Source organism: Muscardinus avellanarius, assembly GCF_963383645.1.
Source record: "Muscardinus avellanarius genome assembly, chromosome: 6".
NCBI lineage: Eukaryota > Metazoa > Chordata > Mammalia > Rodentia > Gliridae > Muscardinus > Muscardinus avellanarius.
In genome coordinates, this window is record NC_137791.1 from 98,610,295 (window position 1) to 98,634,930 (window position 24,636).

General features: G+C 38.8%; 1 protein-coding gene across 1 annotated transcript in view; it reads left to right on the forward strand.

The window, feature by feature from the left end:
• The window catches only part of TXK (TXK tyrosine kinase), a gene marked incomplete at its 3' end in the record, with an annotated part of 43,733 nt that overhangs the window by 15,902 nt on the left and 3,195 nt on the right, over positions 1-24,636 (forward strand). Inside the window, exons 8-12 of the mRNA XM_080698167.1 lie at positions 4,603-4,677; positions 8,152-8,323; positions 14,664-14,880; positions 18,144-18,208; positions 23,402-23,520. Coding sequence (XP_080554293.1) covers positions 4,603-4,677; positions 8,152-8,323; positions 14,664-14,880; positions 18,144-18,208; positions 23,402-23,520 — 648 coding nt within the window. The remainder of the gene's footprint in view (positions 1-4,602; positions 4,678-8,151; positions 8,324-14,663; positions 14,881-18,143; positions 18,209-23,401; positions 23,521-24,636) is intronic.

The following is a 24,636-nucleotide window of genomic DNA, read 5'->3' on the forward strand; positions in this document are numbered from 1 at the left end:
TAGGATCCCAAATACCCTGAATACTGAGGTCTCTTTCTCCCCTCGGTTGCAGTAGAAAATTCCCTTTAAATCTCTCATTCTCTATTATCTTTTGTTTGGAGAATAGAAAAAAGCATACAGAACCCAGCCTTTTATAGTTCCACTTTGGCCTAAATAAGCCAGGAGAGTATTTGCCTCTATTTCTCAGCTATTGTTGGCCATATTGCTCTTTGTGGAAACGCACCATCTGAAGAAAGATGTAGGTGTACAAAGTTGCACCATAATTACAATCACATTTCTGGCCCTCAGACCTCACCACCCTGTGCCTGGCCACTCTGTGCCCATGGGGGAATCTCCATTGTTTTGACTTTTGGTCATGTAGCATTTTTATTTGTTTTATTTCACACATAAAAATTTGTGTTGGTGAAAAAAAATCCCTCTTGAAAAGAGACCACTTTTTTTCATTAAGCTGGTTCTAAATATCAGGAACAAATCCAAGGGAATTTTATCCATTTATAGGATTGGCCCATATGGCTATTCCAGATAACCACAGGGAGTGTGGCTAGAGAGGGTGGGGTTTGGGAGGCCATAGTTGTGGCTGAGATAGAAACTCTACGAATCAGGACACCAGCTCTGACCTTTCTCCTTCATTTTCTCCTTCTTCCTTCTAAGTAAAAATTTAAGAAACAGCACTTAAGTGGTGATGTTAAAAAAAATAGTGATATTATGCTGACATAAAAATATATAAATGATAAATTATAAAAGGTTCAGAGCAGTATATTGACCATAGTCCCATTTTTGTAAAAAAAAAGTATATGCACTCACATAATTATATGTGCCCAGAAAAACTATTAAAGGTAATTCTTAAACAAGTGAGATTATAACATACTGTAAATGTTAATGTTTATCTCTGGGAACTGAGATTGGGAGAAAGGGATACTTTCATTTCTTGTTTTATAGATGGCTTTAGGGTTTTTTTTTATTATACTGTACCTATGCTATTCTTATAATCTATAAAATATCATGAATATAATTGAAAATAATTTTATAAATAAAAAACTGTATGAAATGAGGGAAAAAGTAAAAACAGAAGTTTAAAATGTAACCATGCTGCTGTTTAGTAGAGAGAACAGAAAATGGGGGAAAAAATAAGAAAACAAGAAAGAGGGTATTAAAGAGGAAAGCTGTGGGACCCAGAAGTAACTGACATGTCTTACTTACTTTGGGCCAGATCCTGTTGTGAATGCTTTTATGTGTATTTATTTCATCTTTAGAGCAATCCTGCGAGGCAGGTGCTGTTGATATCTTCCTATAGATGAGGAAACTGATGCATCATTTGTGTGGTAACTTGTTCAAGGTCACCTAGATAATAAGTATCTATGGTGAGATTTGAACCCGCAGAAATCGTGTTAATGATTGGAGCCATTAAACCCATGGGCTCCAGAGCCTGTACTCAGCTATGACTGTGTCCTGCAGAAAGAGGCAGCTCATGTCACTGGGGGGTGAACCTAAGACTATTCTGTCTCCTTTTTGGCCTCTGGTTATTTGGGCTCATGGCAATTCATCTCCTTATCCCAACTAAGGCCAATGCAAAGAAAGTGAAAGCATCTTCTGTTACAGAGAGATAGGCCACAACTAATCCCTTGGTAGTAATTCCCATGATAAAAAATGGTTGCAAATAAAAACTTGGAGGAAAGTTTTAGGATCCTAAGGACATTCCTTTTTCCATTATTCTTTGGATCATGTGGCACAGAGACTGAACTAGATGAAGGCTCTAATCTCAACCAGGTCTTCAGAGTTTCTAGGAAATATCCGTTTCTGTTTTCTTTTCAAACTTTACCATTTTCCTCAAGACCCTTTTCCCACTATTAACCACTGACCTATTAGCAAATCACGTGACCACTTCATTAAGAAAACACAAGTCACTGGGCACTAGCATCTTTCTCCCCCTGCCACAGCCCTCCCACTCACGCCTTCTAACAGCAGCGAGGCCGTTCCTGGGCTGACTCCTATTGTTTCTCTCCTGCGGAGACCGCCGGCCACCATGGTTCCTTTTTCTGCTGTGGCTCTTCCATTTCTCCTCGCCTTCTCCCTTCAGCTTATTTACACACTTAAGGCTTCCTGTTCAGGTTCTCACCTTCATGGGGACAGCCCTCGGCATCCTGTTCGTACTGTCACCTCTGCCTAGAGCATCTGTCTGGCTTTCCTCCGGGGCTTATTCCACTTGGCAGGTTCCTCTCCAGTGTCATGTCCTCCCAGAAGATTTTTCTGTATCCAGCAATGTGCTCGATGCTCCTCCTCTGGGCCCCAGCGAACCCTTATCTCAAATGTAGAGCCAGGGAGAAATGGGTCATAGGAGGAACTCTAGATGAAAAAGGAAATCCCATAGAGGAGCAAACAAGACAACCTAAAGGAGGAGAAAGGAGGGGGGAAGAAGGAAAATCTCTAAAACACACAATGTACTTAAACATATCGAAGTCAACCACTAAGCCAAGCAAGGGAAGGAGGGATGATGGGGAGGGAATGGGGTGGGAATTGGGTAGGGGTTAAATCAGTGATGTGTACATGTATGTACACACAAGTTTTTTACCCCAGTTTGATGTATGAATATAATGCATCAATAAAAAATTGAAAAAAGAGGAATTTATAAATAAATTTAAAATAAATAAATAAATATTTGTTGAATGATTAAAAAAAATGTAGTTCTTTACCTGGGGCCAGTCTTTTACCTCCCAGGTAGAGCCCTATTTGGAAAGAGTCCTTGTCTTCCTCAGTTTTGAGCCTGCTGGGATCTTTGGAATCTGCCTAAAAGAGTGTCTTGTATACAGCAGACGCTTAATACATGCTTCTTTCTGTTTTTACACTGGCTGAGCTTGTCTCTGCCTCTCAGCCTTTGCATATACTGTTCTATCTGCCCGGAAGGCTCTTCCCCCTGCTCGTTGTGGGATGTTTCCTTGTCAGTCAAAGTGAACTTAGCCCTCATCTTGTCAGAAAGGCCCGGCCTGAGCTCCACTCCTAAGCCTGTACACCTTCTCTGGTTTGTACTCATCATCATCTCCTTTTTCTTGGGCACACTCGTTCATCTTGAGCAGAGGCCACCCCCGTCCTGTTCACGGCTCTCTCTCGACGTCTAAATAGCGCGTGGTTATAGTAGGCTCTCAATGACTATTAGTTGAAAAAATAAGTAATAAATTCATTTCAAACTAAATTAAAACTAAGTGTCTAGAATTATATACATTGGCCTACTCAAACAATGTCTCACTTATCCTACTATGCTATTTTTTTTTAAATAACCTACTCTCAAAGAATGGGTGAGAATATGGGTACATTTAGACACTTTTGGTGGCCAAGTGGATTAGTGTGAACTTTATGGACATTATTTGATCTAGAAATAATATTCCATAAAGTGATAGATTGTGAAGTACATACAGATGTATATGCCTCTTAGGTCAAGCTGGGCATGGTGGTAAATACCTGTAATCCCAATACTTGAGAGGCTGAGGCAGGAGGATCACAGGTTTGAAGCCAGCCTCAGCAACTGAGTGAGACCCTCAACAACTTAGTGAGATTGTGTTTCAAAATTAAAAGTGAGTGAAAAAAAGGACTGGGGGTATAGGTCAGAGGTAGAACATCCTGAGTTAAATACACACTACTTCTCCCTCAAAGGAAACCACATATAGGATGTGTTATACTGGTGAAATCTTGGACATAACTTTAAGGTCAGTTTATAGTCATTGGTTACATATTGGTTACATACATAAGTTACATGCGTAGTGTCAAAAACTTATAGCCAAATATTTATATATCCATAAAATATATTGGATAGTATGTATGCTTTCTATTATATGTATGGAGATTTTTGCAAGATGTTCACCAAAGTGATAATAATTTATCTCTTTGCATTAAGGTTTTGTGAGAGATCTTTTGATCATCTTGATAACTTCTTAAAGTTATCAATTGTATGCAGTGAGCATTATTGTTTTAAAATGGTTTTATTGGTGCATTATAATTAAACATCACACTGATGTTCTAAGTGACCCATTCACACACGAACACTTCACTTTTCCTCTGAACCTCAGCCTGGCCCCCTCTTCCTGCATTAATGAGGGTGGTAGTGATCATTTCATATACGAAGATAGCATTATTTAATCATTCCTTTCTTTCTTCAATCCTCCTTTTCTCCTCCCTTTCACTATTTGATTGGTCTCTTTCTTCATTTATCTGAAATCACCTTTCCTTTCTATTTTCTTTCTAGCTTCCACATGTAAGAAAAAAACATACGACCCTTGACTTTCTGAGACTGGCTGAGCTCACTGGCATAATATTCTCTAATTCCATCCATTTTCTTACAAGTGATTTTGTTCTTTTTTTTTTACATCTGAGTAGACTTCCATTGTGTGTATATACTACATTTTCTTCACCCATCCATTTGTCGATAGACACCTAGCTGTGTTATTTTATGAAAAGTATTTTCAAAATGGAAAAAAAATCAGCAATGAAACTAACCTCTAGAAGAAACAATTATGTTAATTATTTAAAGACTAGTACTGTCTGCTGGTACAGTTGGTTCTTTCTTCTCTATCAGCAACTAAGCTGGAAACGCTGATTTCTCTTTCTCCCTAGGTCTCCTGACCCGACTCCGCTTCCCAGTGGGACCGATGGGCAGTGGCTTCCCAGCCACAGCCGGCTTCAGCGACGGTAAAGCAGGCACATGTGCTGAAGTGTGACATCAAGTCTTGTAAAGACTCTACCCAGTAGATGCTTTAAATTCTCAGCTCTTCTGAAATATCCATTTAGAGACATTCATTTTCAAAGTTTAGATTCCTTGAGATGTTTAAGTAGTGAATTTTTTAAGGGCAATTTAAACTTTGGGGGAAAAAATGTATCAGTTATTCAGGTTTCACAGGACATTACAGGGAGACCTAATCTTCACTCTTTTATTGCTTTTTGTTATTTTATCTTTACTTTTTAAATAAGTTACATTCTTTTTATTTGGTTGTTTGGGCTCTTGTTCTCTGGTTATAGAGGTGGTTGGGAAATGACTGATCCCAAGAGAGCCCCCCCCCAAAAAAAAATAGCTGCTAAAGGTGTCATTTTCAAGTTAGGCATGGTGGCACATGCCTGTAATCCCAGTACTTGGGAGGCTGGGACAGGAGGATTATAGGTTCAAGGATGGCCTCGGCAACATAGTGACCTTGTTCCAAAACAAAGAATAAAAAAAGGGGGAGAAGTATAGGGAGGTAGAATGCCTCTGGGTTTAATCTTTAGTACCACTACCATTACTATTAACACACACACACACACACCATATATATATATATATATATATATATATATATATATATATTATATATATATATTATATATATGTTTAAAACATATATATGTTTAAAACATATATATATGTTTAAAACATATATGTTATATATATGTATATATACAGTATCGCAAAAAAAATATATATTTTTTCAAATAGAATAGCACTGATTTGAGCCACTTTGTAAATCTGTGAGGATAAATAAGAGCTAGAAAAACCTGTTTTCTAATTTGGCGATACTTTGTTCCCTTAATTTTTTCTCATTAGTGGGACTCAGATTTTACTCATAAAAACAAAAACGAGGACACAATTATATTGTGTAAAAAGTAACTGGGACTCAGGGTCTCATTAGGTTAGGTGGGGTGGAAAGTTGATCTCAGTAAGTTATAGGTGCCTCAATTCTCCCTCTGCCCTGTAGATACCATATATAAAAAAGTTTTTTGATTAGCAATTTACTTATTAAATAGGCTCTTTTTGACTTTTCTGAAAATAAACTTTATAATTTTTGAAACGTATAGAACAGTTCACAAGTCTTTAGTCTCTAGCTGGTTTTATATTGCCTGGTTTTGAATACCCTGTATAAATGGATTCAGACTACATTCTTTCTTGCCTGACTTCTCCCTGTCCCCATTACATCTATGAATCTCAGCTATGGCGTTGGGTGTGGCTGGTTTGCGTGTGACTTGGTGCCACCTTGCAGACTGTCCCAAAGTTGATTTACCCATGCTTCTTTAGATGGCCATTTTGGTTGTTACCGACTTTGGGCTCTTACAGATGATATTGTTATAAACATTATGTATTTAGATGAAGTTAAGTGTATAATCATGAGTCAGTGTATGTTGGATATATATTTTGAGTAGAATTACTAGGTCACAAGGCATACCTATGCTCAGATTTTGTAGATACGATCACTCCCATCTACAGTGTATAAGCACTTCAGTTGCCCCATACTTTCCCCCTTGCCAACATTCGGTATCCTCGTGTTTTTTTTTTTTTTTAACACTTTAGCTGATATGATGAGTATGCATTAGTATCTCATTCTGGTTTACATTTGAAATTCCCTAATGACTAATTATTTTGATCAACTTTTCATAGGTTTAGGGGCTACTTGGATTTTTTTTTTTAATGACTGAGTAACTTTTTCACCCTTAAAAGTTGGGTTATAAATCTCAGCATTTGGGAGGCCCAGACAGGAGGATCGCGGTTTGCAGACAGCCTAAGGTACTTAGTGACGCCCGTTGCAACTCAGTGAGACCCTGTTTCAAAATAAAAAAATAAAAAATAGGGCTGGGAATGTAGGTCAGAGGTAGAATGCCCCGGGTTCAATCCCAGTATCGCAAAAAAAAAAAAAAAAGGGTTATGTGTTTTTGTCTAGTTTATTTATGTTCAGAACAGGAATATAAATATGGTTAGATGCTTTAGGAATATATTTTCCCAGTTTGTGGCTTATCTTTTCATTCTCCTAATGGAGTGTTTTTGCTGAACAGATTAAATTATGGGCTGTATCTTATCAATGTTTTCCTTTATGATTATATTCTATTAAATAAATCTATGCTGATCCCAAGGTCATGGACATATCCTTTTATGTTACTCTTAAAACACACATGGGTTGGGAAGGGACCACTTTGCATAGTTGGAATAAGAAGCTATCAGCTTTTGCTATTATTTTAATTGCATTATTTTAAAGTTCCAGCAGATATTGGTTATTTAAAAGGGAGATGCCGGCCGGGCGTGGTGGCGCACGCTTGTAATCCCTGCTCTTGGGAGGCGGAAACAGGAGGATCGCACAGGTTCAAAGCCAGCCTCGCTGGCTTAAAAGACCCTGTTTCAAATAAAATATAAAATAGGTCTGCGAGTGCAGCCCAGAGGTAGAAGGGTTCCATCCCCAGTACCACCAAAAATAAATAAATAAATAAATAAATAAATAAATAAATAAATAAATAAATAAAAGGGAGATGCTAAAACAGATTTGATACTGATCTGTATTCAAGGTAGTTATTTCAAAATCAGTTTTTCTTATTCCTGATTTGCTTCTATACAATGAGAAATATGCAGTGGCACAGATTTTACTTCCAGAGTACTCTTAGATATATGTGGGTTCTAGTTCTGATATTAGATATGTTTACTACTAGATGAACCAATTAGACTTTTCCCTAAGGAAAAGATGCACCAAGGCAGAAAAGCTCTTTAGCAGAGGAGTGAGAATAGTAGGAAGAACTGAGAGGAGGAAGGGGAGCTGACAGAGCTCGTCCATCTCACCAGGTGACCACAGCCAAACAGATGCAGACTTGTGGATTTTATGTCCCGGGTCGGTTTTGATTGGTTTACTTTAGAAAGGCAGAGAAATGTGTTTCTTATCACATGTATGTTTTGGTATCCATAATCTGTTACGTGTTCGTCTCCAAGTAAGTAAGGTTTGTATTTTAAAATGCAATGTCAGCTGGGTATGGCGGTGCGCGCTTGTAATCCCAGCATTCTGGAGGCTGAGACAGGAGGATCTAGCTAGCCTCAGCTACTTAGTGAAGCACTTTGCAACTCAGTGAGACCGTTTCAAAATAAAGAATAAAAAACCAGGCTGGGGATGTTGCTCCGAGGTAGAATGCCCCTGGGTTCCATCCCTAGTACCTCAACAAACAAACAAACAAAAAAACAAAAGCACAATGTCTGAACTTACACAGTTAATTCACAATTAGAATATGAAAAATGGTTACAAATCCTCTCCACTCATTGATTACATTTTTAAACTTCTATGTAAAGTAAAACAGGACTAGAAAATTTCTAAATCTTTTTTAGCTCAAAAATTACAACATTCTTTCTTCTACTTCTAACATAGTTTTTTTTTTTTACTTTTTCAGAAAAGTGGGAGATAGATCCCACCGAGTTGGCTTTTGTTAAGAAGATTGGGAGCGGCCAGTTTGGGATGGTCCATTTAGGTAGATGGCGGGCGCACACCTGGGTAGCTATCAAGGCCATCAACGAGGGCTCCATGTCTGAAGAGGATTTCATTGATGAGGCTACAGTGATGATGTAAGTGTAAGCAACACCCAGATAAACATTGCCTGACACCCTGGTGCCATGGAAGGAACATGGACTTTGGAGTCAGCCGCACCTGGATTTATGTCGCAGCTTGCCCAAGCTTGTGGTGTGATGCAGGCAAATGATTAGACCTCTGCATGGCCTGGGCAAAAGGTTTCAGTGTCCTCATCCTAAAGTGGATACAACGTCCCCGCCTCACCGGATCATTGTGTGAATGGAGATGACAATGGTGGTGACAACTAAGCATATTTCTTTCCGCTCAGTAGTAGTATTAGTAAGTACTCTTTGTGTTTTTTCTTTTCCCTGAAGAAAAATACTGCTTTTGTTTGGGTAGTAATATCCGCTCATTGTTTGAAAGAGCATCCCCTAGTGGTCAAAAAGAATTAATGCTTTTTGTAAGGACAAAGTATTTGTTTTCAGAAAATTAAAGAATCTCACGCTTTAAAAAAGAAGTTGTTCATTGGAGACCACTGAACACTGCTCTTAATCTTGGTAGTTTTTCAGGACAGCGTTTTGACTTAGTTGAACTTGTAGCTGTAGTTTATAAGTATAACCTGGGTTACATCAGGACAAGCCAATAATTTGACACAGTTCAGCATTCTTTTTTTTTTCTTTTCTTTTCTGCAGTACTAAGGATTGAACTCAGAGGCATTCTACCTCTGAGTTACACCCCAACCCTATTTTTTTATTCTTTATTTTGAAACAGGGTCTCACCAAGTTGCGGAGGGCCTCACTAGTAACTGAGGCTGGATGCAAACCTGCGATCTTCCTGTGTCAGCCCCCAAGTACTGGGATTATAAGTGAGCTCTGCCATACCCGACTCAGTTCAGCATTCTCAAAATGTTTTTTCAACATTCCTTTAGAAGAGCAGTAATGCAATGAAGAAGGAAAACCTCAGGTGGTGGTGTTGTAATTCTGTTCTGTTGTCTAAAGCAATTTAGTTCTGTCCCAAATTTGCAGACCTTAGTTGGAAACAAAACAAGACAACAAATGGACAAGCAATCATCATTTGAAGTGATTAACTAGACCCATTATTTTCTGGAGGCAGGGCAATGATGTATTTGGGGACTTTTAAAGTCATACCCAAGTATTCTATCAAAATTCCATTTCTAGCTCTGTGCAATTGAATGAATCCAGGGGGAAACGTGATCTCCCAGTGACATCATCGGCTTCCAATGATGTTTTGGTGTCTCAAGTTACCTGGAGTATACATCTGCCTGGTGTTTGTTTCTTGATACTATATTTATCAAACCATGATTTTCCTATTATTAAAGGCAAAGCCCATATTTCTGTGTGTTGGACTAAATAGGCATCCACGAAAAGTATGAATGGGAACAGGGGAGTCAGAGGGAGCGAAAGTGTATTGGAATTCCTATAGTATAGTATTGGAATTCCTATAGAACAAGAAAGAATTAGTGATGTCTAATGTCATGATGAGAGGATTCTTCAAAGCCTCAAGCTTGGCTGGAGTTTGGGGTTAGGATCTCTGAGGACCATATTTTCTTTGTGTGTGTGTTACTAGGGATTGAATCCAGGGGCATTCTATCTCTGAGCTAAACCCCTAGACTTATTTTATTTTTATCTTGAAACAGGATCTCGCTAGGTTGATGAAAGCCTAAGTTGCTGAGGCTGTCCTCGAACCTGTGATCCTCCTGTCTCAGCCTTCCAAGGACTGGCCTTACAGGCATGTGCAACCATGCCCAGCTTTGAGGACCATTATTTTGAGACTGATGGAAGATGTGTATAAGATAGGGAAGAGAAACAGCTTCTGGCAATGTTTAGAAGCAGCGATGAGGCCAACAGCTTAATCCAGGTCAGATGGACATAATGTATTTTGGGGCTTGAACATGGCTAATTTTTTCCTGATTTTTTGAAAGTAAGGGAAGAAAAGTTTCATTTTAACATCCTGTTGCAAATAGATTCATCTTTAAGTAGCTGACATGCACTGAGCTCTATCTGCCAAGTATCTAAGCTCTGCCAGGTACTTCCTTTCTAAGGGTGCGCAGTTTGAATGTCGCCTCCCCAGACACTTTTTGCCCGCTACTCTCCTTGCACTAGTTCCATCAAAGTCCTTGTTACTAATCTGAAAGTCCACGTGTAGCTATTTTGTTTCTCTCCTGCTAAAATGTGAACTGCCTAATAATAGCCCTTTTTTTGTATGTCTCTCAATTAGCCTGGTCAATGCCTAGAATGCTGACGAGCCTGTAGTTGGTGCTACAAAAAAAAAAAAAAGTAGATTATTGAATGAATTAGTGAATTCTCAGGATAGTTCTATAAGGTAGATCTCAGTTTTATAGCTGAGAAAAATGAAACATAGAAAGTTTATGTAATTTTTATTTTTTTTACAGTCTCACAATTTGAACTCCTAAATGAAACTAGAACCCTGAGCTGTCTGGACACAACATCCATGATCTTAACTAACACCACAATCAGCAAACAATTGCTAAAAAGCCACTATACGCCAGATCGTATAGTATTGTCCATATCTGCTAACCAATATGCTGTCTCGTGAAGTTTTTTCCAGAAAAACTTCAAATATATTCTGAGTTCTCAGTCATCCTATTGAGGGATGTCGCCTACACTGAGGGCCTGTTCCCTGGGGTTTTCAGAACATCTGCTAAAAACTGTTTAAAAGAATGAAAGAAAACCAGCCTCTTCTTCTTAGACAACTCCTGCACATAGAGTGCTATTAAATGTTATAACTCGTCTTTGTATTTTTACCTTGGTTTACTCTTCTTATCCTATGTTCACAAACATGATCCCATTTACTGTTCAGTGGAAGTAAGAAGACTGTTTTACTATCCCTGTTTGCACGCATAAAAAAGCAGGCTTAGAAAGTATAAACAAGTTGTTTCTCATCATGTAGCCAGTTGAAAATTACCTGAATCAGCTCTTTTGATCAGGAGCACTATCTTGCCTTTAGATTATTAAAGCTTTGCACTGCCTTCGATGAATCCTAGCTTATTATAGTTGTTCATCTGAGAGTTTGTGGCTTTGGATGTAGCATATTAATAACAATGCACAATATGAGGCTATATGAACTAAAATATTCATAATAAAAACGTGTAAGTATATCTAATTTTCCTTAGGACTTCTTAATGTGTATCTCATTTAATTCATTATGTCTGTATCATCATGTCTTCACAGTGAAAGTATTTCAGTTTCTGAAAGGCTTTAATATTTTATATTCATATTAAACAAAATCAAATAAAGTGAAAACTAAAAATATCCTGGCCCTCTTTGCCTCCCTCTCCCAAAGTGTTTCTCCCAGGGATAATTAATTAATTATAAAAATGTTTAGTTATAGTCTTGGCCCCTATTATTTAAATTAAATTATTTCTCTTATTTAAATTAAATGCTTTTATTAGAAATACTATAATAAGTGTTATCTTTAGTATTTTTAAAAATCAGAACATTTATCTCTACCATCACTCCATTAAGATACCCAACTACAATGCACCAATAAAAAATTTAAAAAAATTAGAACATTTAGAAAACACAAAAGGGAGCAGATTAACCTATTATCTCTCCTAGCAGAGCTGTGTCCTTACAGCTTTTATTATTTCCATCAGATTTTCTATATAATTGTATTGGGCCTTCATTTCCGCCTAAGAAATAAAAAAATTAAAGAAGGTAAATGAACAGAGTTATTAGAATTATAGTAGATTAGGAAAAGAAATAAAATTCTACAAATAAAGGAAAATCTACTTTCAAAGGAGTTGGATAAGTTTTAAGCAGCTTCTCCTTCTCCTCCTCCTCCTCCTCCTCCTCCTCCTCCTCCTCCTCCTCCTCCTCCTCCTCCTCCTCCTTTTCTGCAGTACTAGGTATGGAACCCAGAGGCACTCTACCTCCAAGCTACACCCCTAGCCCTAGTTTTTATTCCTTATTTTGAAACAGGGTCTCACTGAGTTGCAAAGGGCCTCATTAAGTAGCTGAGGCTGTCCTCCAACCATGATCCTCCTGTCTTAGCCTCCCAAATGCTGGGATCACAAACGTGTGCCACCGTGCCCTGCTAAGTAGCTCTTTTTGGATGTGAGTGTTCAGAAAGAAACGGAAAGAACACCCTAAGGACAGTGGGCTGGCAAAGAGGGGCCCTGGCCCTAAGTGCCTGGGTTTGTGTTAAATTACACATAAATGCAAATTGCATTGTCAACTCTTGTTATAATATCTATAAATAATCTCTTGAATGAGAAACAATTTATTTCCCAAAGATTTCATAGTATCTCTTACGGCTTTTAAAACAAAACACACTACCAATGGCATCATTCATTTCCTTATATTCATCATTCAACAAATGTCTGTTGCTGACAAGTTGTAGGCACTGTTCTAGTTCTGGAAATATGGCAATAAAAAGGACAGGTACGTTTCCTACTCATAAAAGAGCTTATTTATGCATATGCTGTAGTGGAGGACAGGGAGGGAGACGACAGGCAGCAAACCAACAATCACAGGAGCAATATAACTTTAAAGAGAAGTAAGGGTAAGACTCTAAGGCAGGATAGTTGATGGAACTCTGCTGTGGATGTGCTGAATTTGAGAGTTCTGTTATGTAGCCCGTGGTGAGAAGGTAGTAATGTTAATACTCAGTCTGGAGTCCAGGAGAAAGGTCAAGGTGGAGGGAATTATCTAGAGAGCGATCAACAGAGATGATATCTAAAACTGTGAAACTTAATTCCATAACTATGGGCAGGGGAATAATTAGAAAAGAACAGCAGGAGAAGCCTGCAATGGGTCTGAAGATATTTAAATAAATTGAAATAAATATGACATTTGCCCTCCAGTGAATCATATATGCTTCTCTAAGCTGAGAAACAGTGTGTATTCGGAGCTCAAGTTACAGCAAACAAGAATTAATTTACTTTTTACATTTGCATTTTTCTATGTCTATGAGAAATATTTATGTTGTTTGTTAGACTGAACTAAACACAAGGGCTTTTTTTCTTATTTGTGATAGAGGCTTGTCTTATTTTTGAAAGATTTTTGCCAGTGGTCTTGTTAAGCAAATAGAGTGTAAAGTTTCAACTCTCAAATGCTTCCCGTGGGCATTGACTTGATGGATTTCTTATGGCAAGTTATATTCTCTTTCAATACTTGTTTCCTTGAAATAGAATATTACTACTTCTTTTTGTTGTTGTTGTAGTAGTATTGGAAATTGAACTCAGGAGCATGCTACCTCTAAGGTACACCCCCAGCTCTTTTTACTTTTTGCTTTTGAAATAAGGCCTTGCTAGGTTGCTGGGTCTCTGTAAGTTGTTGAGGTTAGTATGGAACCTGCAAACTTTGTGTCTCAGTCTTCCAAGAACTGGTATTACAGGTGTGCTCCACCATGCCCAGCTAATATTAATATCTTGATTTTATTACTCCATATACATCTAAATTGCATTCCTTAAGTGAAAGTAGACTTTTTAAACTTGAAAGGCAAATCTGACTTTTCTACATATATCCAAATTAAAATAATGCTTAGATTTTCTGAATGCCTCTCTTCCCTGTTAACTGGATTGTTTTCTTCAAACTAGTTTTATGATAATGTGTCTGTAATCACTTCCTATACGTTGTTTTAAGGTAAATTATCTTCCTGAGTAACTGTCTTTATTTTACCTTTACTAATGAAAAGAAGAAGTAACTTTTCAAAGTACTTCTGACTAATGGAGGATTGATTCTTATATAGCATCTCAAATTACAAACATTAATTTTGAACCATGTCTCATTGGTGACCATTTGGCATTAAAGGACTTCAGAGACTGAACTTTATATTTTGTAGGAGAAACAAACTTAAGAGTCTAGATGACTAAAAAGTTCTAGTTATGTTTTAGTAGGCAACATTCAAGGCGTGTGTGTGTGTGTGTGTGTACTAAATACAGAGCAAGGTTTTGTGTTGGTGTCTTTTATAGCCTCCTACTTTAGCTAGAAACTTCTGAAATGGTTTTACTCGTTAGAATTTATTTTTTTTCTATGTCCATTGTTCATACTTTCTTCTAGAAATTTTGTCTAGGTGGCCGCACTTAGGAAGGTTGGGATTCAGAGAGCAGAGATTCTGAGACTGGGGCTGGGAGAGGCAGCCACGAGGAAGCAAAAGCTTCCCAAAGGGAGAGGAGAAAACCAGAGTGCATGGGGCGTGCAATTTCTCTACATTGAAAGAGCAGCTTAAGTTTCTGGCTCCACTTTCTTGGTGCATACGGTGGAAAGGAAAATGTCCTTTACTCTCTGTGGTTGGGATGATGGTTATCTTGATAATGAAAATAGTGTGCCAATGGCAAATAGTGCCGCTTGTGTCCAAACACAAGAAATGCAAAACCCTCTCTGCTCACCGGTGTCTGTTTTTCTTCCCCAGGAAGCTCTCCCACTCCAGGTTGGTGCAGCTTTATGGGGTGTGCATACAGCAGAAACCCCTCTACATTGTGACAGAGTTTATGGAAAACGGCTGCCTGCTTAACTATCTCTGGGAGAGGAAAGGGAACCTGACGAAGAAAATGCTACTGAGCATGTGCCAGGATGTATGCGAGGGAATGGAGTATCTGGAGAGAAACTGCTATATTCATAGAGATTTAGTAAGTACAGTGCAAATTCACTTATTATTTCATATATTATACCCGTATTGGGGAGGCCATGGGAATTACTTTCAGTATTTTAAAGACTATATCCTTTGGCTTGATTTTAAAAATATTTTCCTATTTAGGCAATTCATTGTGAAATGTAACTTTATTTTTTTAATTGCCCATTGGTGCTGTAATCAAATAAGGTTGACTCTAAATCTGCCTGAACTAATTAATCACTTAGCTAATCGACTGAGCAAAAATGATTTCCTTCCTTTTGTTCTCTTCCTGCCTCCCTTTTTCTCTTTCGTTTTCTTTTCCACCTCTCTTCCCTTTGATCATTAAACGCGTACTGAGCGCCCAGTGTGTGACAGTCACTCTGCTGGGAATGAGAGACGCATCACGAAGAGCGATCCCATCGGTTCTCACCCAGGGTCGCCGGCCATGTGGACGTGGCTTGTTCTGACAATGTTGCAAAAGCATCACTGGGGTTACTGCGGGAGACAAGAAATACTAAACCGTTGTGCTCTGTGCTGCTCAGAACATTCTTATTAAAAAGACGGCTCTCTTGCCCCAACCAAATGCTAACATTGCTCTCCTGGCTCGCTATGGCAAACCTTTCTGGAGTAAGCCTTTCTGTCTATTCCACATTTATCCAGGATTTCATGCTATTCCTGCTGTGCCCTTCCATGTCTCATTTCCCAACCTAAAAAGGATCTCAATTGGGAATGTGGAGATTCTGTAAGAACCCCCTGAGACTGTTACTTAGAACTCATCCTGTGCTTGCACCCCACCTGACCCAGAGTCACTCTCCTGCAGTATTCGTCCCTCAGCCGGGGTATTTGGGGAGAGAACGGAGGCCTATTATACTGGCTTGGGCACACCGAGGGGAGTACACTTATCCTACCCAGGCCTTAGAGCACTCATGCTATTTGTTATTTCCTGCTTCATGTAATGGTTAATTATTTACAGTGCTCACCACAGATATAAGGCTCTGTGTGCCTTGAGGTCAAGGCCCAGACTTCCGAGATGAAGCGCAGTGTACTAAGAACACAGGCGCAGAACATGGGCTCTCAATTTCCAGTTTCACCGTGCATTAGAATCATCTGGGAGCTCTGAGAAAAAGTGCAAGTCCCAGACCATATCCCAGACCAATTACGTCGGAAGCTCTGGGGATGGAAGCATGATAATCATTTTTGAAAATTCCCGGCCGGGCGTGGTGGCGCACGCTTGTAATCCCCGCGCTTGGGAGGCTGAGACAGGAGGATCGCACAGGTTCGAAGCCAGCCTCAGCTACGTAGTGAGGCTGTCAGCAACTTAGTGAGACCCTGTTTCCAAATAAAATATAAAATAGGTCTGGGAGGTAGAAAGCCTCTGGGTTCCACTCCCAGTACCACAAAAAAAAAAAAAAAAAAAATTCCCAGGGTGAGTCCCATATGTAGTGGAGGCTGAGAACCACAGCCGTGGAGCCAGAGTGTCTGCGCTGAAATCACGCCTGATTCATATTTGCTGTGGAACCCTGGGCAAGTTAGTTGACTAGAAGAGTGGTACCTGCTACAGTATCGCTCTCAGATGAGTTCCCTGGGAAGACTGTATAAATTGCCATGTCCAAACATGGTAAACAGTGCTTAGTCCTAGGAGAGCTCTGTGATTGCAGAGATGGAGCCCCGTTCACACGTGCTATGTACCCAGCACAAAGGAGCCAGTCAACAAAGTTCTGAATGGATATGTACCTGTCCCACCCGGCTCGCTCTCCTGGTTTCAGCAGGGCCATCTTTCCGCAGTTTAGTTATTCTGTTTGCTCCAGGTGACTCCTCATAGATCCTTCTATCCTAGGTTTCTTCCTTAGTTGCTCATTTTCTTTATACTCCATTTTATCTATCTGCATGCTATATCGAATATATGAGCTAACAATGAAATTTTCAAGGATTTTTTTTCTGGATCAGCTTTGAGGTTATTGCTGGCACTTGCTGGAATTTTCCAAAGTGGCTTCTTCTGGCTTACCATTTTAAGTTTTTTGGGGTGTGTGTGTGTGTGCGCGTGTGTACGTGCGCACATGCACACGTGCACTGGGGATTAAACTGAAGAATATCACTGAGCTACTTCTCTGGTACTTTTAAATTTTTTTTGAGACAGGGTTTTTCTACCTTGCCCAGACCAATGCTCAAGCCTCAGTTTCCAATAGCTAGAATTACAGGCATGCACTGTTTTATGCTTGTGTTATTGAACTTACTGAGCCATAAATGAGCTGAAAGGAGAAAAATTCTATCAAACAGTTCATCTAGATGAGTCTAAGTAACCAAACCGATGGTTTTTTTAAGTTGTTGAAATGTAATTGGCACCAAAGGTATTATCTCAGTGTTATGTAATATCATATTTAGTGCACTGTGTTAATTTTAAGAAATATGAAATTATCACTATAAGTAGTTATATTCAGTGAAATTTAAGTTGTAAATATAATTTCTTAATTTTTATTACCTCTTAAGAATCCCAAAGTTATGAATGCCTTATCTGTCATGTATACTAGGGTTTCTTCTTTTAAATAAATGATATGCACTATTTTTATGCCAAGATTCATAATTCATAGTTTATTGTTAGATTGGATTGTCATATTTATCAAGGATATATATATATATCCTTGATAAATATATATATATACTTGATAAATATATATATATACTTGATAAATATATATATATATACTTGATAAATAAATATATATATATATATATTACTGGGGATGAAACCCAGAGGCTTTTTTACCTCCAGGCTATACACTCAGACCTATTTTATACTTTATTTGGAAACAGGGTCTCACTAAGTTGCTGAGAGCCTAAGTAGCTGGGGCTGGCTTCAAACCTGTACTATTCGCCTGTCTCATTCTCCCAAGTGCGGGGATTACAAGTGTGCGCCTCCACGTCTGGCCAATATTTTTTGACTAAGATTAAATATTTTAAGAAGTGTTGACATCCCATTTTTATTACACTGAAGAATCATTAAAATTCATCATGTAAGGACAGATATTCACTTATTTCACTGAGAAGTATCCTCATAACAATAACATAGCTATCCACATAAAAAGGTAATGCAGGGTACAGATAAACTAAAGAAAAGGAAAGTAGAAACTCTCTTTGTTTTTATTTTATTTTTGCAGAGCTAAGATTGAACCCAGGGCCTTTTGCATGCTTGGCAAGCCCTAATATTGAAATATATCCCTGGACCTAAAACTCTTGAAAGAAAAAATTTTAGCCAACTTGGATTCTTTTTTCTTTTTGTAGGCAGCAAGAAACTGTTTGGTCAGTTCTACATATATAGTAAAAATTTCAGACTTTGGAATGACCAGGTAGGTGATATGTGATCTATACCTAGACTTTTGTATTTTTATTTGCTCATAAGAAGAATCTTTCATTGTCTACTGACAAGCTGGAGATCCTGCTACCTCTGCTCTCCCCACCCCCTCAGGGTGGGGGAAAGTGTTGGTGTGGTCGCCTGGCCTGCTAATCCACTTTGGATTTCAGAAAATGTACCAATTTTAGCTGCAAAGTAGGCATTTACTGGGAACTATTTTCATCTTTCTTTTGGTCATTATTAACACAACTGTGGTAAAACTTAAAACAAAAAGGAGGTGTTTTCAGTCCACTCATCTGTGTAAGATTAAGAAAAATGCTTTTTTCACAAGTGTATAGATATATATTTGTGTGTGTGTGTGTGTGTGTGTGTGTGTGTGTGTGTGTGTGTGGTATTGTGAATGGAACCCAAGGGCATTCTACCTCCAAGCTACACGCCCAGCCCTATTTTTTATTCTTTATTTTGAAACAAGATCTCACTGAGCTGCAAGGGACCTCACTAAGTAGTAGTTGAGCCTGGCCGCGGATCATAATCCTCCTGTCTCAGCCTCCCAAATGCTGGGATTACAAGCGTGCACCACCATGCCCGGCTCACAAGTATATATTTTTTAAATAGAAAAAAATGGGGGGACTTCCGGGAAGATGGCGACCGAGAAAAGTGGGGCTTAAGAGCCCCGCTAACAACAAATATCCATTACCACAAAATCAGCGCCTTTCAAAGCCAGAAAACAACATCACCAGAGAAACAAAAAAAATCACCAGGCTCCAGAGAGAAAGCGGACTGAGAACAGAGCCACAGAGGAGATCCTCACGCCCGAGGACGCGGCAGACGCGGCAGCAGCGCCATACTGCCGGCGAATTCACGGGATGGCCACAGCAAGCTGAGGGGAGCCGCTGCGGAACAGCCAGGCGGGATTTCTCGGCGCAGAGGACATCTAAAGCTCCCAGTGTCTGAGCTCAGCACACGCTGCAGAGATTCAGAGTGGAAATCAAAACCAAGAAAAAAAAAACGCCAACCCAACAGCCGAGGGCGTAGCAGCGGCGCCATATTGCCACCGGCGGCAGCAGCACCGAATTCACTACAGCTACATCTGCGTACTCAAGAACAGTGAGTCAAATTGCGGGCCACAGCGGAGAAATCCCAGTACTGTACTCACTGGGACTTGACCCAGTGGGAGAGGGGCGGTGGTAGTGATATCACACCATAGGAGAACGTGCAACCTGGCACCCCCCACGGTCTAAAGCAGCCTCTATCGACTCTCTGGGTCGGAGACTCTGTGATACAACCCAGTAAAGGAGTAGTGGGGTCTTAGATACCACAGACTCGAGATCCAGAGCACCTTAAGTGAAGTCATAGTGACCCAAGGGAAGAACCCAGAGAAGGCACAAACTTCCGAAATCATGGGAAAGAGGAATAATACTGGAGCAATGAATGCTCACAACCCCGCAACATCAGAACCCGATAAAACAGAAAATCAGAGATTTCTAGAAGATCAAATCAGGAAAATAACTGTAGAAATAATAGAGGTGCTTCGAAAAGAACTCAGAGAGAGCCAAAAAGAGATAAAGGATGCAATTAATGAAGTAAAGGCCTCAATTCAAAACACAAACAACCGATTAGACCACATGGAGAACAGAATCTCGCTCTTAGAAGATGAGCAATCCAAAAATGAACGCATAGTTTCTAATCTAGGAAAAAATATCCGACAGCAGGAATCTGATATTGAAGAAATATGGGCCCATTTTAAGAGAGCTAACCTAAGAATAATTGGAATAGAGGAGGGAAAAGAAAGTGAAACCAAAGGGATCAACAATCTCTTCAAGGAAGTAATAGCAGAAAATTTTCCAGACATAGAGCAAGAGGTCGATACGCAGGTCCAAGAAACTTATAGAACTCCCTTTAGACAGGATCGGAGAAGAGGATCCCCACGCCATATAATTGTTAAAATGACCAATGTGGAAGCCAAGCAGAGAATCTTAAAGGCAACAAAAACAAAGGGCCAAGTGACATTCAGAGGCAAACCAATTAGAATCACTCCAGACTTCCCAAACCAAGTTATGAGAGCCAGAAGGGCTTGGAGTAACATATTCCCAATTTTGAAAGAAAACAACTTCCAGCCAAAAATTTCCTACCCAGCAAAACTTTCTATCAAATTAGATGGAGAAATAAGAAGCTTCCATGACAAACAGAAACTGAAGGAATTTTTGTCTTCAAAACCAGCACTAGAGAAAATACTCAAAGAGATTAACTACAAAGAAGAAATAGGTAACACACATCAGAACTAGAGAAACAAGATTTTCCATCCAACAGACAACTAAGATTGGTTATCTGTGGAGATTCATTATTTATGTTAGTCTGTTACCTATCTCTAAAGGGTATTGTTTGCCTTTATTGTTGTTAATTTTTAGGATTTCTAGTTGGAATATTAATATACCTTCAGATATAGCATTTGGAAATATTTTATCCCATTCTATTAGTAACTGTTAACTCTGTTTACATTGTCTTTGGATATACAATATGTTTTTTATTTTTTAGGGAGTTTGTATACTCTTCTGTTGCCTGTGCCATTGAAATCATAACCAAGAAATCACTGCCAATTTCAATGTTGTGAGGTTTTATGACCCAGATTTTCTCCTAAAAGTTTATAGTCTTAAGATTTATATTTAGGTCTTTTATCTATTTTGAGTTAATATTTGTATATGGGATTAGGTAAGGGTCCAATTTTATTCTTTTCCATGTAATTATTATTTTTCAACAATATTTAGTTAAAAGATTATTATTTCTACCACCAAATGTTCGTGGAAACCTTGTCAAAAATAACGACAATATAGGGAAGAATTTAGGTCTAGGCTTTTAACTCCAATGGTTTATATATCTGCCTTTAGAATAGTACTACACTGTTTCAATTATTGTAGCTTTATATGGTTTGAAATCAGAAAATATACATCTTCTAGCTTTGTTCTTTTTCAAGATCGATGTGGGTACCTAGAGTCCATATTCCATATTAGGATAGATTTTTTTTCTGAAAAATAAATATATAAATATATGATAGTTTCACCTAAAAAATAGAAAAAAAATAGATTCTCTGGTAAGAAAGAAAGCAAAAAGAAATATTGAAATGTTATCTTTAAGTCATCAAAAGCTTGGTATCAGACAAATGAAACTGTTATGTGAGATTATCATTTTTAATTTTTGATAAATTGTTATAATACTAGATGTCAACTACTAAGCCAAGCATAGGAGGGGGGGATAGGGAGAGAATGGGGTGGGGATTGGGTGGGGGCTGACTGGGCAATGTGTGCATGTATGTCTACAAAAGTATGTATCCCACTATGATGTATCAATACAGTGCACCAATTAAAAATAAATATGAAAAAAAATGTTTCCTTATTCCTGATTTTCCTAGGTCATCATCAAACACATCTATAGTGAAATATAGTAAACCTCTGGTCTACAACTCCATTGTGGAAAATCTAGGCATGTTTTTTATTTAATATAATTTCAATCATGAGCCCCCTTTTCTTTGGAGTGCTAGGAACTTAACCTCAGTGAGAGAAGTGTTTCTTCTTGACTTTCCTCAGTAGTGAAGTCCCAGTTCTGGGTGTCTGGTGGGCCAGGTATGGTAGAGTGGTGGCTTGTCTGGTCCTGTTTTATAGGCACACTGGCGTTTCTGTAGCCACCATCTTCCCAGCTTGGTCCAACTACACACGTAGCTGCCGACTAACTCTGAATTTCTGTCTGCAAGATTCCTTCAGAACTGTAATTCTCTATGAGTAGAAAACTCCATGGGGCTGTCTAAGATCTTACCTAGCCACATCCACAGCCATGTGTTCTCTGGAATCTTTCTGCCTTTCCTGGCCATCTACCTGGGAAAGAGGCGCAGGTTCTGTTTTAATCTTGAGTTCCACTAACCTAGTCATGTGGGGGCTTCTTTCTCTGTTATGTGGCCTGGGCAGCCCTTATGGGGTTCAGGTCATGAGAGCCTAAGTCAGTGACCACCAGTGTCTAGTACTCCTTCCCTTTCCCCTTCCTCCTACCTCCAGGGATCTTTTTCTAGGAAGATAGTGCTGGTGATGAGAGCTCATTGTTATTAATGAAAAATTTCCCAAGTATCTTATTAATAATCCAGTCCTTCTCTGAAATTTCTAGACTTCAGAAACTTCAAATATATGGCAAATGACTTTTCCTTCTTTGTTTTTTCTTATTCTTTATCTAAGCAGAATGACTTCTGACTTAATAATGCAGGGCTTAAAAGTGGAGTGAGATGGAGTATGGGGAAAATGTGAGAGTGTGGGAGCAACTTTTAAATAATTCAAAAAATGCTATATTTTATATTCAAGAGATAGCAAGTAGAAGATAATTGTTTTCCTTTTCTCTGGATTCCCATGCTTTGACATTTTTTAAATAAAATCCCCCTAAAAGAGGTAGGATTTATTTATTTTTGTTTTTAAAGGAGATGGAAATTATTTCTGGCTTCTTTTTATAAAGGCTCATTCTAATATATTAGAGATATTTTTTACTACTCTTCTTATAATGAAAAAAGAATGAATTCCAAAGTAGATGCCATATTTCTCTTTATGTACATATTTTTGTGGGGCATAGAGGATGAGTTAATTTTCAGTGTAAGAAGAGTGGTTGTTTATCTCCTCTTAATAACCTTGGCTGTTAGAGCATTCAGTGTGTGTCTTTATAGAGTTAAGAATGAGTCATAATGCACATAAACAGTGGACCATGTTTTGAACTAGAGAATTGCTACTTTTTTTTGGTACTGGGGATGGAACCCAGGGGCATTCTCCCTCTGAGCTACACCCCCAGCCCTATTTTTTATTCTTTATTTTGACACAGGGTCTCATTGAGTTGCAAAGGGCCTCACTAAGTAACTGAGACTGTCCACAAACCGTGATCCTCCTGTCTCAGTCTCCCAAATGCTGGGATTACAAGCGTGCACCACCACAGCCAGCTTCACTATGGTTTTTTTGAGATCCAACAAAAACACAATGTGATTCAGTTTGGGAGAAAATACCATAAAAGATGATTTCATGTTCTGCTAATGAGAAGAGAAGGTGTACAGAGCCTCTCTGGAGTAAAACCTATCATAGTTTAGCAAATCAGGGTTAACCAAAGGGCTTTGAAGTTTATAGGTTTTTGAGGTAATTTACACAACATGTTTTGAATCTGATGACCCTAGGTATGTTTTAGATGATGAATACATCACTTCTTCTGGAGCCAAGTTTCCGGTCAAGTGGTCCCCTCCTGAAGTTTTTCATTTCAACAAATACAGCAGTAAATCTGATGTCTGGTCATTTGGTGAGTGTATTTGGTGGAGCTTGATTTAAGCTTTGATTTCTTAATGTGTTATAGCATTTTTAGAAGATCTTCTTAGAACTGTGTTTTCGTCTGTGTCCTAAACACCACCAGACTTCTTCAGCAACTGGACTTATTCGTTTTCTTGCATAAGTATGCCCTTTGGAGTTTTTCTTTCTTCAATGAGCGTCTACTGACATAGAAAACAAACCAGCCATCTTTCCCATACCACAGAGGCTGGAAAGAAAAAATGATCTAAAATCATCATTGAATTTTGGAAGTCTATGATAAACTCCATTGCTTAACTGCTAAGCAGCCCATCTATTTTCCAAATGCTTAGTTGACAAGCTGAACTTAAAACCTGGGTCATAAAAAAAATGGTACCACCTCATTTGCTTTATTGCCTTCAAGATCTATGGGATTTAGACATAGGCTTCCTTGGGATCAGTTGATTGACACTTGTATTGGCTGATGTTCTTCACTGAGAAACACTGTCTGCTCATATCCAATGTAGTTTGTCCTCTGAATTAACTTCCAAAATATGGAAATAAATGTGAAAGTCTTTTTCTTTCATCCAGACCTCCCTGACTGGCTTTTGGGTTTAGAGAGACCTCTGGACCCTCAAAAGGGTGTGAATTTATTGTTCACAACAAGGTTTCACTGTGTTGTTGATCTCATTAGTTCCCCACTGACTTACGGTGGTCTTAGCAGGTGACACTGGATTGGGGAATAGGTAATTTATCAGAGCATACTTTAGAGACCTCTGGATAGCAACACAAAGGCCTCAAGAAATCCCTGAGTTACCTGACCATTTGTCTCTTCCTCCCTGGACAGTGAGCCTCTTGAGTAGGTGGACTGGTCTCATTCTTATACAATCATCTGGCTCTAGCATAGGCCTGGTCTGTAACCAATATCAAATGAATATTTTAGGCTAGGGTTTTAGGTTTATAATCAAATAAACTCAAATTGGAAGTTCATGAAAAAGTTTCACAAGTCAATCAGCCATTGATGAATGATTATTGAACACTACTTATGTGCAGAGCCCCTGACAGATACTCTAGGGTTAGGTCTTCTAGTGGAAAGAGAGGGACATGGGCCACTTACTGGCTGGGAAACTCT